General features: G+C 49.4%; 1 protein-coding gene and 1 long non-coding RNA gene across 6 annotated transcripts in view; one reads left to right on the top strand and one right to left on the bottom strand.

The window, feature by feature from the left end:
- Positions 1 to 1,598: 1,598 nt before the first annotated feature.
- On the bottom strand, positions 1,599 to 5,329 carry LOC139437835 (uncharacterized). The gene is made up of 2 exons (XR_011647745.1): positions 4,307 to 5,329; positions 1,599 to 2,558 (listed from the first exon to the last, which is right to left on the bottom strand). It is a non-coding gene; the product is annotated as an uncharacterized lncRNA (long non-coding RNA).
- ZDHHC2 (zinc finger DHHC-type palmitoyltransferase 2) overlaps positions 1,704 to 17,312 on the top strand; it is a 79,079-nt gene continuing 63,470 nt past the window's right edge. Inside the window, exon 1 of one of the 5 annotated variants that reach the window (XM_071212621.1) lies at positions 1,704 to 1,721. Coding sequence is in view for 3 of the 5 variants with exons in the window: in XM_058289974.2 (XP_058145957.1) it covers positions 2,861 to 3,033 (173 nt within the window). In the remaining 2 variants the exon portion in view is untranslated. Of the gene's footprint in view, positions 1,722 to 2,322; positions 3,034 to 3,488; positions 3,800 to 17,312 lie in introns of those variants that run through there. The other 4 variants (XM_058289974.2, XM_071212620.1, XM_071212619.1 and 1 more) reach the window with 4 other exon arrangements.

Here is a 17,312-nt window from a genome sequence, read left to right as displayed (position 1 = left end):
CTCACGCTAACCGCCCGGGTTAGAGCCGGCGCATGCGCCTGAGCCCGCGGGCTCCCCGGGAGCGCCTGCCCCCTGGTGGCCGCGCGCGGCACTGCGCGGGCGGAGCCGGCGGGCGGGGGCGGGGCCGGGCGGCCGGGGGCGGGGCCGGGGGCGGGGCCGGGGCGGGGCCGGGGCCGGGGCGGGGCCGGGGGCGGGGCCGGGGGCGGGGTCGCCGGGCGGCCGCGCCGGGCTCTGAGCAGCCCGCGCAGGGGAAGGAGCTTGGGCCTCTGAGCAGACCTCCCGCCCCCTCCCGGGGTCGTTGACAACCATAAACCGGCGAGGCCCCGGGCGCGTGTCCACACCACCCACGGCCGCCTCGCCGGCACCCGCTTCCTCGCCAAGCCCCCTCGGCCCTCCCCGTGCGCAGCAGCCCACGTGCTTCTCGCCCGAGGCGACCTCGAGGCTGCCGGGGGTGGTTTGGCGGAAAAGATGAGGTGAGGCTGGCACCGTCCGCGTGGCCTGGGCTCCCGCCTGGCTGGTAGGCTACATTTTTAAAAATATATAATTTATTCTTAAAAGATACATAATCACAAGTGGGCGAGCCTTGAGCAAAAAGGAGGAGCGAGCGCAAGATCCCAAAGTGGGAGCAGGAGGGAGACCTGGCGCCACGGCCACGAGGTCAGGGCACCCTTGCGCGCTGGGAAGGGGACACGCTAGGACCTGGGTCACAGGAGGCCCGGCTGAGGGAGAGGACGACGGCTCCCCTCCCGGGGGGGCTGAGGATGGGCGTCTTTCCTTCATCTCGACGGATGAATGTCTAATAAACCGCTGCCTGGGTGGCGCACGGCGGTGGGCGGGGCTTAGAGGCGGGCGGGGCTTAGGGCCCGGGAGGCGCACGGCGGTGGGCGGGGCTTAGGGCCCGGGAGGAGCACGGCGGTGGGCGGGGCTTAGGGCCTGGGAGGAGCACGGCAGTGGGCGGGGCTTAGAGGCGGGGCTTAGAGGCGGGCGGGGCTTAGGGCCCGGGAGGCGCGCGGCGGTGGGCGGGGCTTAGGGCCCGGGAGGAGCACGGCGGTGGGCGGGGCTTAGGGCCTGGGAGGAGCACGGCGGTGGGCGGGGCTTAGAGACGGGCGGGGCTCAGGGCGTGGGGTGGAGCCTCGCGGTGGGGGGGTAGGGCGTGGGTGGAGCACACCTTGCCCCCCCTTGCCCAGCTGAGCCGCCCCCCATCTCTTCTTTCCGTGGTGACGCTCTCTCCCGCTCCTGCTGTAGCCCACTCTTTTTCTCTTAGATGGCCAGAATGACTTTATCACAGTTTTCACATGAAACCCACCATTTCTTGTAATTATTTAATATTGAAATTAAAATCACTGGGTTAAAACGTCTTATTTCTCTCTAAAGAAAAAGCCTGCGGTGAAGGTTCTTCTTAGTCGTATATGACCTTAAAATGGTTTTTCTGTGGATGAACAGCTCCAGGCAAAAAAAAAATCAAAGGCTCTCTGTTCCTAAAAATAAAAGCTATCTTCTACTGTCATCAAAACCTGGTTTCTAGAGTTTGGCTATTCACCAAAGAGCTGACATCTGTGCGTGCCCGCAGGCGCCTGTCTAATCAGGCTGTGCCCAGGTAAATCCTGTCATCAGAGGCTGTAGAGAGGATTCGTCCCGTGTGCTAAGCTTTTATTTACAGATAAGAATGATGACCCTGGAGAACTCGCTAAGAGAGATACTCTTAAAACGGTGAAGAACAGGTGGAAATTATCCCATGGATATTTATTATGAATATAAACAATCACATGCCATTTAAGATAAGTAATAAAAATGGAGCTTTCTTCAAAGAAGAAGTGGTAAAAGGTAGATGTGAAAAAAATGTGTAGTCTGCTATTCCATTTCCAACCTCAGGATCTGTAAGTGTTAGTAGCAGCTAACTGCAGTGTCCCGTGTCTACACAGGCAGTTTCCAGGGTAGGAAATGCGCCCCCTTGTTTCAATTCCTTGATAGTCTCTGCGGCCCTTGGATCACCATCTGCTGGTCTTTCGGGGGAATTTCAGGAGTGGTAGGAACTCTTTTGTTTTTTGTTTTGTTTTGTTTTTTAATATATATATGTATATAGAGAGAGAACTTTTAAATCTTGTGTGTAGTCTCCTCTGATTGGGAGCACTTCGTCCGCATCCAGGGAAAAGGTGGCCGTTCCAGGGAAGAACATTTGTGTACTAACCATCTATCTCTGCAGGACGCCCAGTGAAGTCAGAGTACAAAGGGCCACGCCGGAATACGTGACGCACCAGGCCTTCCGTCGCCTGGAACGTTCTCTGGTCAATCATTCACAGCCTCGCAGAGGCTGGACCGGCACCTTCCGTGCCTTTGTTTTTATATGCCCGTCTTGAGACTGGACTGCAAAGAGATGGGTGTGCTGTTAGAGATGACCTGCTCTTTAATCCAGACAGGAAAAGGCCAGGCCAGGGACGAAAAGGCTTCGATTTCTCGGATGAGCTCATGCAAATGAGGGCCACTTTTTATTCTTTTGCAGATGAACATAAAGTGATTTCGTTGGCGCTGGTTGTGACGGGCTGCGCCTGTGGCTGTCCCTGGAGGAGGAAGGGAATTGTGCCATAATTCGTGGTAACTGTGTGTCGACCACGTGGGCTTGGGTGTCTCGGGGCGCACCCAGGGGCGTTTCTAGGTCTTAAACCTGGGGTTCCTCCACCTTAAGGCTCCCTTCCAAGACTTTCAGCTGCCACTGCAGAACCGGCTCTGCGCCTGGAACCGCCACCGCAGAGGAACCGCGGCGGGGACGCGCGGGCCGGGGACGGTCCTGGGAAGGGCGCGGCGGTGGCTGCGCTGACCATCGCTCAGGAACCTCACGCAAGAGCTCGGGTTCTCAGAGCGGATGGTCTCTGGTCCCCCGGGGCTCGCTGCACCCTCAGGACGCCTCCTGCTCCCTCCACAGCCCCTCTTTCGGGGGTGCATTTCCGCTTCCCCCCGAAATCCGCGTGGTCTTTTCCAGGGTCTGAGTTCCGCCCGCGGCCGTTCCCGCAGCCCCGCGGGGCCGAGGCCTGCCCGGTGGGTGCCTGGTGGGTGCCCGGTGGGGTGCGCGGCGGGGGGCACCTAAGGCTCCCCGGCCCCGCGTGCCCCTGCGCCGCGGGCGGGCCCCGGCCGCTCGCCTGCCCCGCACCCAGCCCGGGGGCAGCCCCCAGCCTCGCCGCGGACGCGGAACGCGAGGAGAAAGGGGAGAGGCGGCCGTCCCCGCGGCGAGGGGCCCTGGGGGTCGGGAGGGCCCTGGGGCCAGGCGGAGCGGCCCCCAAAAGCGCGCGCAGGGGGACGCGGGTGCGGGTGCGGGCGGGGCAGAGGCAGGGCCTCCCTCCTCCTATCCCCTCTCCCCACCCCCTCCCCTTCCCTCCTCCGCTCCCTCCTCCCCCCTCCCTTCCTCCTCCTCCCTCCCCGCTCTCTCCTCCCGCTCCCCTCCCCCGCTCCGCCCTCCCCTCCGCTGCCCCGCCCCCGCCTCCCGCGTCCTCCCGCAGCCCCCGCCTCCGCCCCCCAGCGCGGCTCCGGGCGGCCCGGGCTCGGCGCCGGGCATGGGGACTTAGCGCCACGGCGGCCGCAGTGGCCGCAGCGCCCCCGGCCGCCGTCCCCGGGCCCGTCCCTCCGGGGGCGCCCCGCAGCCAGGCCCGCGGGCGGCGGCGCGGGGCGGGCGGCGGCGGGAAGATGGCGCCCCCGGGCGCGGGCGGCGGGCGGCGCTGCCGGCGGGGGCTCTACTGGCTGCCGGTGCTCTTCATCGGCCTCCTGCTCGGCTGGTCCTACTACGCCTACGCCGTCCAGCTGTGCCTCGGTGGGTGAGCCCCGCGCCCCGCGCCCCGCAGGCTCCCCGCCAGCCCCGCGCCCCTCCGCCCCCCATTCTCCCCGCGCGCCCCGCGCCCCGCAGGCTCCCCGCCAGCCCCGCGTCGCCCCGCAGGCTCCCGGTCAGCCCTGCGCCCCTCCGCCCCCCAGTCTCCCCGCGCCCCGCAGGCTCCCCGCCAGCCCCGCGCCCGCGCCCCGCGCCACGCAGGCTCCCGGTCAGCCCCGCGCCCCTCCGCCCCCCAGTCTCCCCGCGCCCCGCGCGCCCCGCGCCGCCCTTCCCTCCGCTCATTCCCGCGCGCCCTCCGCCCCGCACCCTCCCGTGGCGGTGCCGCCCCCGCCCAGGGCCACACCCCCGGGCAGGCAGGTGCGGGAGGAGCGGGGCCCCGCCACCCCGCCAGGCCCCGCGGCCGGGGCTCCCAGGTGGGCCCGGGTCTGCACGGCCGGCCTGGGCGCAGAGGAGCGGCGCCCGCTGTCGCTGTCGCTGTCGCTGTCCACTTACACGCGGGCGCGCGGGGCGCTCCGGCTGCACGGGGGGAGGGCGCGCGCGGGGGACCGTGAGAGGCCCGGGGGACGACGAGCAGGGACTTCAGAAAACAGGGGACACGCAGATCGCGACTTAGGGTGACGTGGGAGCCCGAGGGAAAGCGAGGCAGCTGTCCCCGTGTCCAGAGCGCCGGCCACCAAGCCCAGGCGCAGCTCCCGCCTGGGGAGCGGGCGCGTCCACTGGAGAAGAGGACAGGGGCCGCGCGAGCCGGCGGCGCGGGCTGTCCTCTGAGCCGTGGGGACAGCGCCGCCGGGACGGGGCTGGGGCGGCCTGAGCGCGCGTGCGGGCGGCGTGCGGGGCAGCGCGTGTCCACCCGAGCCAGGCCTTCCCCACGGAGCGGCTCGGGAGCGCCCAGAGGCTGGGCCGGAAGCTTCTCTGCAGCCGCCTTCAGCCCCTGGTGGGAAGTGGGTGTCAGAAAAACGCAGGACAGCTGTGCCCACACGGCTTTTAAGAGAATTGAGAGCCACTTCCGATTCAGGTGGTTTGATAAATTGCTGTCATTACTTTGTTTATGGCAGTAGAAGAGATTTTTTAAGGAAAAAAGTGAGTCTGCTAAAAAATGAAAAAAATAAAAGAGTGGGCTGTCGTGAAATCAGCACAGTGCCGCCACGCAGGTGATACTCGGGTCTCCTAAAACGAAAAGGAATGAGACTTCCAGAAACATTTTATAATCTTGATATGCATTTTTTAATACCTAAAAGGATACCCCGCCTTTGTTCCGTAGCAGTTAGAGAGCTCGGCGGCGGTGTCCTCCTGGCTCCTCGCAGGCGGGGTGACAGCTTCAGGGAGGGACGTCCCCGAGGCCTGCTCAGAGCAGCGCCTCCCCGGAAGCCGGGCGTGTCCCCCTCAGGAGGACCCCGGAAGGCAGGGGCCCCTGTCTTCCTTCACGGCTCGGGGGTCTCCCTGCAGTGGGCAGATGGGTGGGGGGCGCGGAGGGGGAGAAGCAAACAGAAGCGAAAAAGGCTCCTCTCTGCATCAATCGTATTTTATTCTATTTTATTTTTATTAACACTTTTTTAAGTTAAATAGATCACATAGAACACATTAAAAACATTTTAAAAACTTCATGAAAACTAAAAAAAAAAAAACATGAGGTTCCCATATAACCCACTCCCCACCCCCCACCCCCATCATTTTCGTAAATTGTATTTTTTTGAAGATACATCACAAAAAAGGTTACATTTATAAAAAACATAAGAGGTTCCCGTGTGCCCCCCACTCCACCCCTCCCACACCAACAACCGTCCTCCTCACTGTGGCACACTCGTTGCGCTGGGGGACACATCTTGGAGCACTGCTGCATCACGTGGATAGCAGTTTACCTTGTGGTTCATGCTCTCTGGGTTATGGCAGGATTGTATTACATTTTTTTCCCTGAGAGTTTACAGTAAATCTGAAGTATCCACAAAATCCGCATGACTGGTTCAATAAGGGGCCGCTGCATTAAGAAGGAGAATGCCGCTTTTCAGCCTCCCCGCGACAGGCCAGTTAGTGGTCCTGTAACTGGCGATCCATAAGAAGGTGAAAGGAGGGTGGCACAGTCGCTTCCTGTCGCTGTCTGGCCGGCTGGCCCAGTGCCACCCTGTGGAAAGCAATCAGGAACCGAGCAAACAAATCAATGATCCAGAGGCCATGGCCCTGAGGTTCAGAAGGGAGTTTTTAGATTTTCTGTTGCTGTGAAATTAAACAGTAAACAGTCCTAGGACTGCGCCAGGTCCTCGAGTGTAAATGCAGAGCGGGCTGAAAGTGAGTTGGAATCTCTGTGATGGTGGGTGGAGGACTGAGAAGCTGTGGAAGTCTAGATGGCCTGGGGGGGGGGGGGGAGTTGAAATGCAGAGGCACTGGGGCCGGTGGTGACCAGTAGGGACACAGGACCAGCCTGCTCTGCTTTTCACAGACCAGCCCCCCCCCCCCCCCCCCCAGCCCTAATGGCACTGTGGACCGCCCTGCCCTTGGTGGCTCCTTCTCCGGAAAATTGCTATTTAAAAAACCAGATTTTTCCCAATGGCGACGATAACGCATTGGCCGGAGTGGGGACCGAGGGTGGGGTGGCACTGAACTGCAACAAGCAGCGCCCTGGACCCTGCTCCTCCGCCTCTGCAGAGCCAGGGCCGACCCGCGTGGATCCTCGGTGCCCTTTGCTGAGTGAACTGCAGTGTAGGCGGCGTGCTGACCCGGTATCCTTGGAAACTGGAGCTAGTGCTTCTCCTCACGGTTTGCTGCTGTATTTAACACGTGGGCCCACGTGGCTGGCTCGCCAGGGCTTCTTCGGGCAGCGTGATGTTGGCTTGGTGTTTGTGTTTTGTTTTTTAAAAACGCATCTCTTTTTGGAATACGTGTGTCTATGCAACGTAGAGGATGCTTGCACACAGCATGAGTCCAGGGTTTCAGGAACGTGTGTTTCCTGCTCTGTCCAAGGAAAGATAAAGCAGGATCGTTCCACTTGGACCCGCTCAGAACACGACTGTGGTTTGTGGGTTAACGAGGCCCTTTTCTTCATACTCCTCCTCCGTCTTGCGCCCCCTCTTCCTCTTCACTGCTCTTTCCTCTCCCTCCTGCTCCTCTCTCCACCCGGGGCCTCTTTTGGGTGTTATTATCTTTGATCCCTTTAAGTAGAAGTTAGCTCATTTTCCGTACAGTGAGATAAATGCCAAGAGTAAAATTTGTCAGGGGGTGGTCCCGAGTGCAGAATCGGAGCGGGGCAGGCAGCGGGCAGCCCCGGGCGCCCCGGGTGCAGCGGGCACGCGCGACACTGGACGCGGCCCATCTATGCTGTACAGCTCGATTATGGAGTTACTCTGTTAACATTGCTTATTACAGAAATTTCCCCTTTTAGGCACCAACGTTTTAAATTGTTTTAACTATTTTTGTGACTTTTTGTTATTATTTCAAATTTATAGGAAATGTTCACGAATAGGGCAGGAGATGGCCATATCCCCTTGCTAAACCATTTTGGCTGCCATTTTTCTAAAATGTGTTACATACCACTCTGCTCTCCTGGACAGGTGCTATGGAATATTGATCATTGTGTTGTACAGGAATATAGTTCTAGTTTGCTTATGGTTTTAAATCATTTCAAAAATCACAAAGATTACCCAAAGAAAGCAGAAAGAACGAATAACAAAGTTTAGAATGGAGATAAATGAAATAGATAATTAAAAAGCAATAGAGATGACCAACAAAGCCAAAATTGGTTCTTTGAAGAGATCAATAAAATCTACAAACCTTTAGCTAGACTGAAAAAAAAAAAAGAGATGATACAAATAACTAAAATCAGATATGAAAGGGGTGCATTCTTCCGATCTCAAGGAAATAAAAAGGCCTGTTAAGAGGTTAATATGAACAACTGTATGCCAACAAATTGGGTAACCAAGATAAAACAGACAAATTCCTAGAAACACACAAACCATCTGCACTGACTCAAGAGGTAATAGATCTCAACAGACCAATACCAAATAAAGAGATTGAATCAGTCATCATATTCCCAAAGAGAAAAGCCCTAGACCGGATGGCTTCACAGGGGAATTCTACCAAGCATTCCATGAAGACATAACACCAGTCGTGCTCAAACTCTTCCAAAAACTTGAAGAGGAGGGAACACTTCCTTACTCTTAATACCTAATACCAAAGCCAGATAAAGATGCAAAAAGAAAAGAAAATTATAGACCAATATCCCTTATGAATACAGTTTCAAATATACAGCAAAATGCTTGCAAGCCAAATGTAACAGCACATTAAAAGAATTATACACCATGATCAAATGGGATTTATCCCTGGTATGCAATGGTGGTTCAATATAAAAAAAGTAATCATGTATTACACCACAATAGTAGAATGAAGGGAAAAAACATATCATCTCAATTGACTGGGAAAAGGTTTTTGACAAAATCCAGCACCACTTCTTGATTTTTAAAAATTAGAAAATTAGGAATAGAAGGAAACTTCCTAAACAAAATAAGGGGCATATGTGAAAAAGCCAAAATTAAGATGTTAGTGTTGAAAACCTGAAAGCTTTCCCCTTAAGATAAGGAACAAGACAAGAATGCCCACTGTCACCACTGTTATACCACATTGTGCTGGAAGCTCTAGCCAGAGCACAGGCAAGAAAAAGAACTAAAAGGCATCCAAATTGGAAAGGAAGAAGCAAAACTCACTATTTGCAGATGTCACAATCCTATATATATAGAAAGTCCTGAAAATCTACAACAAAGCTACTTGCTCTAATAAAATCAGCAAAGTGGTGACGTACAAGATCAACATGCAAAAAATCTGTACACTGTTAATAACAATCAAAGAAGAAATCAAGAAAAAAAATTCCCTTACAATAGCAACTAAAAGAATAAAATATTTAGGAATAAATTTAACCAAGAATGTCAAGGACTTTCATATGGTATACAATAAAACATTGCTATAAAAAGAAAATATAAAAGATGTAAATAAATAGAAGGACATTCTATGCTCATGGATTAGAAAACTAAATATTGTTATGATGCTAATTCTACCCAAAGTGATTTACAGATTTAACACAATCTCAATCAAAATCCTATCAGCCTTCTTTGGAGAAATGGGAAAGTCAGTCATCAAATTTGTATGGAAGGATAATGAGTCCCTAATAGCTAAAACCATCTTGAAAACGTGGAGGACTCACATTTCCCAATTTTGAAATGTATTACAAAGCTACAGTAATCAAACAGTGTGGCACTGTCGTAAGTATAGACATATAGACCAATGGAATTGAATTGAGAGTTCTGAAATAATCTTTTACATCTATGGCCAACTGATTTTTGATAAGGACCCTCTGTCCACTGCATGGGGGGAAAAAGTAGCCTCTTAACAACTGGTACTGGGAAACTGGGTATCCATATACAGAGGAATGGAGGTAGATTCTGACTTCACAGTATTTATAAAAGTTAACTCAAAATGGATCAAAGACCAAAATATAAAATCCAAAACTGTGAATCTCCTAGAAGAAAAATTAGGGAAGCATATTCAGGACCTTGTGTTAGGCAGTGGTTTCTTTGACTTAACACCAGAAGCTCAAGCAAGAAAAGAAATAGATAAAGGGGACATGTTAAAATGTAAAAGTTTTGTGCATTAATGGACTTGATTATGAAAGTAGAAAGGCAGCCTACAGAATGGGAGAAAATATTTGGAAAGCACATACCCAACAAGTATTTAATATGCCGACTATATAAAATCCTGCAACTCAACAAGAAAACAAACTGGCCAATAAAAAATGGGTGAAAGAATTGAGTAGACATTTCTTCAAAAAAGACTTACAGATGGCCAATAGACCCCTATAAAGATGCTCTACACCATTAGCCATTAGGGAAATGCAAGTTAAAACCACCGTGAAATACCATTTCACATCCACTAGCATGGCTACTATTAAAAAAAAAAACTCATGGGATATAACCTGTTGGAAAGGATGTGGAGAAATAGGAACACCCTTACGTTGTTGGCAGGAATGTAAAATGATGCAGCCACTGTGGAAAGCAGTTTGGTGGTTCCTGTAAAAGTTAAGTATAGAATTACCATATGATCCAGCAATCCCACTTCTGGTTATATACCCCCAAAGAATTGAAAGCCCAGGACTCAAACATATATTTGCACACCTAGTTCATGGTGGCATTATTCGCAATTACTAAACGATGGCAGTAGCCCAAGTGCCCATCAACAGATGAATGGATGATACAATGTGGCATAGGCATGTCTGCCCAATGCAGTATTAGCTATAAAAAGGAATAAAGTTCTGATTCTTAGGACAACATGTATGCACCTCAGAGACACTATGTTGAGTAAAATAAATCATACACTAAAAAACAAATACTGTGTGATCTCACTGATATGGAATAATTGGAATAAGCATATTCATAGAGTTAGAAACTTAGAATACGGGTTCTAGGGGCTGGGCCAAGGAATAAATGCTTAACTGCTTCAAATTTATAATGTAGACAAAACAGCCCTCTTTTGGAAGAAGATGCCATCTAGGGCTTTTTAGCTAGAGGGGAGAAGTCAGTGCCTGGCTTCAGAACTTCAAAGGACAGGCTGACTTTTCTTTTTTTTTTTTTTAAGGAGGGTAAGGGGGTGCCCTCTATTCAGCCAGTGGGACTGAGTCAACCCCTTACCCGAGATTCAGCAGTGACATCCAGTTCACCCTCCTTTCCCTCTAGAGTAACAGCTTGACCTCATGAGGAATTTTTTTTTTAAAGATTTATTTTATTTCTCTCCCCTTTCCCCCCCACCCACCCCAGTTGTCTGCTCTCTGTGTCCATTCGCTGTGCTCTTCTGTGTCTGCTTCCATTATCAGGCGGCACTGGGAATCTGTGTCTCTCTTTGTTGCGTCATCTTGCTGCGTCAGCTCTCCGTGTGTGCAGTGCCACTCCTGGGCGGGCTGAACTTTTTTCACGCAGGGCTGCTCTCCTTGCAGGACACAATCCTTGCACATGGGACACTCCTATGCAGGGGACACCCCTGTGTGGCATGGCACTCCTTGTGCGCAGCAGCACTGCACATGGGCCAGCTCACCGACAGGTCAGGAGGCCCTGGGTTTGAACCCTGGGCCCTCCATGTGGTAGGTGGACGCTCTGTCCATTGAGCCACATCCACTTCCCCTGACTCTCTTGTTAGGGGCTAATGCAGCTGGTGACTCTAAGTTGAAGCCATTGCTCATTTGCCATTCGGAAATCCTAGGGCCCTTAAGAATTATGCTAAATCTACTCTGTGCTTTAATGGAAGAATAAATCCTTAATGACAGCACAACTGTTTACCACATGGTTGAGTGAATATCTTAAGCCCACTGTTGAGACCTACTACTCAGAAAAAAGGATTCCTTTCAAATTATGACAATGCACCTGGTCACCCAAGAGCTCTGCTGCAGATATACAAGATTAAAACTCTCTTCATGCCTGCTGACGAACATCCATTCTACAGCCCGTGGGTCAAGGACTAATTGTGACTGTCAAGTCTCGTTATTTAAGAAATACATTTCATAAGGCTGTAGTTGCACAGATAGCGATTCCTCTGATGGATCTGGGTGAAGTAAATTGAAAACCTTCTGGAAAGGATTCACCATCCTAGATGCCATTAAGAACATCCACGATTCGTGGGAGAGGTCAAAATGACCCTGACGGGAGTTTGGAGGAAGTTGATTCCAGCCTTCATGGGTGGCTTGGAAGGGTTCAGCGGAGGAAGTACCTGCAGATGCGGTGGAAACTGCCAGAGAGCCGGAATTACGAGTGGAGCCTGAAGATGGGGCTGGATTTCTGCAATCGCATGATAAAAATGTTAAAAGATGAGGGAGTGCTTTTTACAGATGAGCAAACAAAGTGGTTTCTTGGGATGGAATCTACTCCTGCTGAAGAGGCCGTGGACATTGCTGAAATGACAACAAAGGATTTTATCAACTTAGTGGACAAAACAGAGGCAGGGTTTGAGAGGACGGACTCCAGTTTCGAAAGAAGTTCTGCTGTGGGTAAAATGCTATCAAGCAGTATTGCTGGTTACAGAGAAATCTTTTGTGGAAGAGGCAATCAGTGCTGCAGACTTCATGCCTGTCTCCTTTAGGAACTTGGCACAGCCACCCCAGCCTTTAGCAGCCACCGCCCTGAGCTGAGCTGTCAACAGCCATCAACGTCAAGGCGAGTCCTCCACCAGCCAAAAGGTCATGACTCGCCGACGGCTCAAATGATGGTTAGCTTTTTTTTTTTTTAGCAATAAAGTATCTTTAATTTAGAGTATGTACATTAATTTTTAAGACCTAATGCAACTGCTTGTTTAATTGACTACAGTATAGTATAAACATAACTTTTGTATGCTTTGGGAAACTAAAAAATGTGTGATGCACTTTACTACAATATTCACTTACTGTGGTGGTTAAAAACCAAAGCCACAATATCTCCACAATACTCACAATTTAGCTCTGAGGTTTGCCTATTTCATCACTCGTAACAAAGGACCACGCTAAGGCAAAGTGGTAATCGTAGGAGAAACTGTGTGTGGGGGGGAAAGGGGTATATTTGGGAACTCTTATTTTCTGCATGATTTTTTGTACACCTACAACTTCTCTAATAAAATTTTTTGCTTAATTAGTAGAAATTAAAGTCTGAAAAAAAAAAAGGACGGTAAAGCTCAAAAAGCTGACTATCATCTAGGCCAATCCTATCCCTCATTTGTAGGTAAAAATAACTGTGTAAGTTGTACAGGTTGCTGAATGTTCTGTGTCCTTTCTCCCAGTTGCCCAGTTAGGTGTGGCCTGTGCCATCAGCTGCTGTGGTTGAATGTTGAAAATGTCTCCCCTGCCCCTCAAGTCACTGAAATCTCTCTAGCCCAGTTTGCTAAGTTTTCGTGTTGTTTAATAGGAGTTGGCAGAGCCCCACAAATGAACTCACTGCCTGTACACAGCCAGGTTAACGTTTTCGAAGTCTTTGTAGTTGGGGCCAGATTTTAAATAGTTTTGGCTTTGCAGGGATTTGGTATCTGGTGGCGCAGACAAAACTTAAACAAGTGGGCATCGTTGTGTACAAGTAAAACTTGAGTATGAAAACAGTTGGTGGGCCAGTTTTGGCCTTGGGGTATGTTAGACGTTAGACCATTGGATTATTGGGGTTTTACTTGCAGTTTTGCCCACTTTTTGAATAAATGTCCTTCAGTAGTGACGGCAGCATCTTATATTCCACAGTGATTGTTGAAGGTCTTTAGGAATTAAAAGGTATCATCCCCATATTTACCGGTCAGTTTGGGAAATATATAATGTCTGTTTTCCTTTTTTTAAATAAACATATCTTTAAGGATAAAATATATAAAAGCTCATATTTTGATTCTATTAAGCTATGATATACCATTAATCAAGGTCGCTGCAAATTCAAGGACAGGGAATAAAAGAACTAAAATGCCTTCCATCGTGAATTGCATTTGAGCCACACACAGAAAGAAATGTGTTCTTTTTATTGGTAAACTATCAGTTAAAATTTTGTTCAGGACATAAAACTTTTTTTAAATCAACAAACATGATCTTGGAATAAAAATGTTGGTATCTCTATTAAAATAGTTTTCAGTGGAATAGAAGACATATCCACAAAAAACTTGCACACAAAACAACTTTTAACGCCCAAGTAACTTTGGAAATTATTTCCTGCTGCCATTATAGGTGCAGAACATATTAGATCAGTGAATTTTCTTGGTACTATCAAGTATTTTCTAGATAGGAAATTATGTGAGTAGAGGAATAAAAATGTAACATTCCTTACATCCAAAATTTAAACATATAAAAGATACTTGATTTTTAATATAAAAGCTTCTTGAGAAAGTAGGAAAAAAGAAGATTCTACTTAATGCTTTCTTGGGTCCATTTAGTGTGTTTACAAATTTGTTTTTTCATGTATTAGACAACGCAGCATTGCTGTTTGCTGTTAAATTCTTTTAGAGATATATATGTAAAACAATTAACACTATGCTTAGCATGTAGAGGTACTCAGTAAACGTTGAATGAATGAATCTCTTTGTGATTTACATTTAGTCTTATTTACCCCATTTTTATATGAAAAGCACCAAAAGTGAGAGAATAGGATCTGGCACTCAAAGCTCAATTTAAACTAAGGCTTCTTGTGGAAAATTTTGCTTTCAGATGCTTACTGAGAATGTCATCCATGCCATTACATTAAATACTTGCATGAATGTTACCCATAATGAAACAGAAGCTAAAGGAACGATTTCTTAAATCAAAATTTCATCCCGCTTCTCCCTAGAGAAGCTGCATTTGCACACGGTTAGCGCGAGGTCTGCCTCGACGGGGTTTGAGTAGGTTCATTGAGAGCAGCTGGTGAATCCTTGTTTTGTGTGCCGGGCACTTGCCCCACAGAGATGATTTAAAGGAGGGTCGACTAGAGATCCTTTCCAAGTCCTGAGGAATCGCTTGTCTCCAAAAATTAACTGAAGCCTTCTGTCCAGCTTGGGCATGGGGACAGGGTCGTTTCCCTTTGGAAAGCCACTTCCACAGCAGAGGGTAGGAAAGCGGAAATGGAAAATGAAGTAGCCCACCCGGTATCAACCTGGGAGGAAAAGAGTCGTCAATAAGGCAGGTAAAGAGAGCCTCGGGAGTAGGGATTTCAAGTCCCTTCTACTCCTCACCCACACGTAAACATCTCAGTCGAAGACCGGGCAGGGGATTTCTGCCCCTGCTTTAAAACCAGGTGGCCGTTTCAGGGTCCCCGCTTGTTCCCCGAGGCCTGGAGCATTTGTGCTCGGTGCCCGTGAGGTGGCGGGTGAAACTGAGGAGGGGTCGGGGACTTCCTTGGTTCAGCCAACGCACGGACCCCACAGGAGATGGGAGAAGCCGGCTTAGAAAATGAGCAGAAGCCAGGCAAGGTGGACGAGGGGAGCTGTGCCAGGCAGGGGATGCCACCCTGCTCCTCCAGCGTCCTAAGATGCTTCCAGGTGTTGTGCCAGAGGAGCAGCCTCCGGGGAGCTGTGGCCCTGGAGCCACTGCTCCTCCAGCATCATCAGATGCTTCCAGGGCCGGCCCGGGGCGCGGGCTTCCAGCGCTGACCTGAGCCGGGTGCCCCGCCAGGGCACAGCCAGAGCAGGCGTTGAACCTTTTTGACTTCTATGATGGGAAGAAGTGTCAGGAAGCCAGAAATAAAATGAAAGAGAAGAAAAAGAAAAAAAGAAAAGAAAAGAAAAATATGTTCCAGAGGCTGGTATTGGGTGCGAGGTTCCCACGAAGATGATCCTCCCTGATTGTTGGTTCGTTTTCCATCTTGGTGGAAAAGATGTGGTTTTTTTTCTCCTCAGAAAAATGGAACTGGGATTTTCAATTTGTCCTTTACACTACTGATTTCATGTATTTTTGAAAATATATTTTCTATTTATTTTTAAAAGATACATAGATCACACAAAATAGTACATTAAAAAATATAGGAGGTTCCCATATACCTCACTCCCCACCTCCCTGACTCCTCCCATGTCAATAACCTCCTCCATCGCTGTGGCACATTCATTGCATTTGGTGAACACATTTTGCAGCACTGCTGCACCACGTGGATTATAGTTCACATTGTAGTTCACACTCTCCCCCAGTCCATTCAGTGGGTTAGGGCAGGATATATAATGTCCTGCATCTGTCCCTGCAATATCATTCAGGACAACTCCAAGTCCCAAATTTGCCCCCATATCACATCTCTTCTTCCCTCTCCCTGCCTTCAGCAGCTCCCACAGCCACCGCCTCCACATCAATGATTCAGTTTCTTCCATTGCCAGAGTCACAACAGTTCCATAGTAGACTACCAGTAAGTCCACCCCAGGCCCTCTTTTATTCCTCCATCCTGAGGACCCTGGGGTGGCGATGTGTGTATTTTGACACTTGAGTCCGTCTTCCCTTCTTTTCTCTGGGAACGGGTGGGCTCACGGTCCCCTGAGCTCAGTGCTCTGTCTGAGACCGGTGAAATGCTCTCTCCTCTAACCAGCAGAACGTAGGTGAGGAAAGGGCGTGGGCCCACGTGCTCTCTGGGGAAGGCATTAATCCACAGATCACTTAGAAAGACAGTTTTATTATTACGTAAGATCCTTTGATTCTGTATAGTCATTCAGAAATACTGCAGAGAATTAATAATGGAAGACATAATTGAGTTATGCTCTCCGGGAGGCCATTAAAATTGTGAAACACTTGTTCTCATTCTTTTAAGGGAAATTTATTATAATACCTTGATTGTGATCTCAGTTAAATTCTGAGAATGAAAAGGGTTGGAATCTGTGAGCTGGGCTTGGGGAGAGGAAGTAGAGAAGCTGGTTTCTTAGGAAGCTTGTGGTGGCAATGAAGTAACAAATGATGATTGCTTGGGGCTCTCCTGTCAAAATTGTAACATCACATTTTGTAACATTTGTGTAGCATTTTTCCTCATTTGACTTTTCATCTGACTGTGACTTTTAAATCAGTTGTAAGTATTAGTGCCTGAAGCATTACAAAATCCTTTTGTTTAGAAGAAAAGCAAGCAAAAGCCTATGCTACATTTATTATCTGAGCACTTCTCTTCACTCTAACCTGCATACTTAGTAATAGTTCATTTTAGATGTGTTGTTTGGAATCACTTTTTAAATATGCAAATGAAGAAGTGATTTTATAGGTGGCAGATTTTTACGTCTTTGTTGGTGTTTGCCCCATGGTATCCTGAACTTCCCCCTTATGTGAAGAGGACGATTAAGTTAACCTGCTTTACTTAAATTAATTTGAATTTGTTCACTAGCATTGCTACCCTAGAAGAACAGAATGCTCTAGAACAATGCATCAACAAAACACACTCAGCCATAAACCAAAAGCCCTGTTCTCTAAGTCATTTTAAACTAAATAATTAAGAATAACATCATTTCAAGGTGGTTTGTCTACCTTCAGATCAGGTTATAATAGTCCTCATGAAAGGCAGTTCATGTATTTGTAAGAACGTTGTGGACTTTTAAATTTATAATCCAGTGACTTTCAGAGCAGGGTAAAACTGAAATATGGAAAACCAGAATGCTTTTGGCATAATTATGTTTTCTTATATATAAATAAAATTAAAGTTCCATCTCTGAGTTCATTATATAAGGAAAATTGTGTGTTCACCGTATTTGAAGGGTGATAGATAGCTAGACCATTTGGGGCACTCTCGAAGAGCTGAATGTGAAGTGTGGCTTCGCAGTGAATTTGGAGGAGGTGGGAGGGGCAGTGTGGCTGAAGGTGTGGTTGCTGGGATGGACGTACAGTTCACACGGGGAGCGTGTCCGTGAGAAGGCCACACTCCACAAAACTGCCGAGGTTTAGGAGCAATGGGGCCATTTACAGAGCAGAAAAGTTCCAGGTATGAGCCTCAAACTGAGAAGAGTTATAAGCCTGCTCTGAATCCCAGGGTTTAATCTGCGTCAAGTTCAGTCAACACTACATAACGTTTTAGGGAGAAAGGACGGGATTTATGTACTTAACCATGACCAG

Source organism: Dasypus novemcinctus, chromosome 29 (assembly GCF_030445035.2).
Source record: "Dasypus novemcinctus isolate mDasNov1 chromosome 29, mDasNov1.1.hap2, whole genome shotgun sequence".
Classification (NCBI taxonomy): domain Eukaryota; kingdom Metazoa; phylum Chordata; class Mammalia; order Cingulata; family Dasypodidae; genus Dasypus; species Dasypus novemcinctus.
This window is presented reverse-complemented; position numbering and strand designations above follow the sequence as displayed.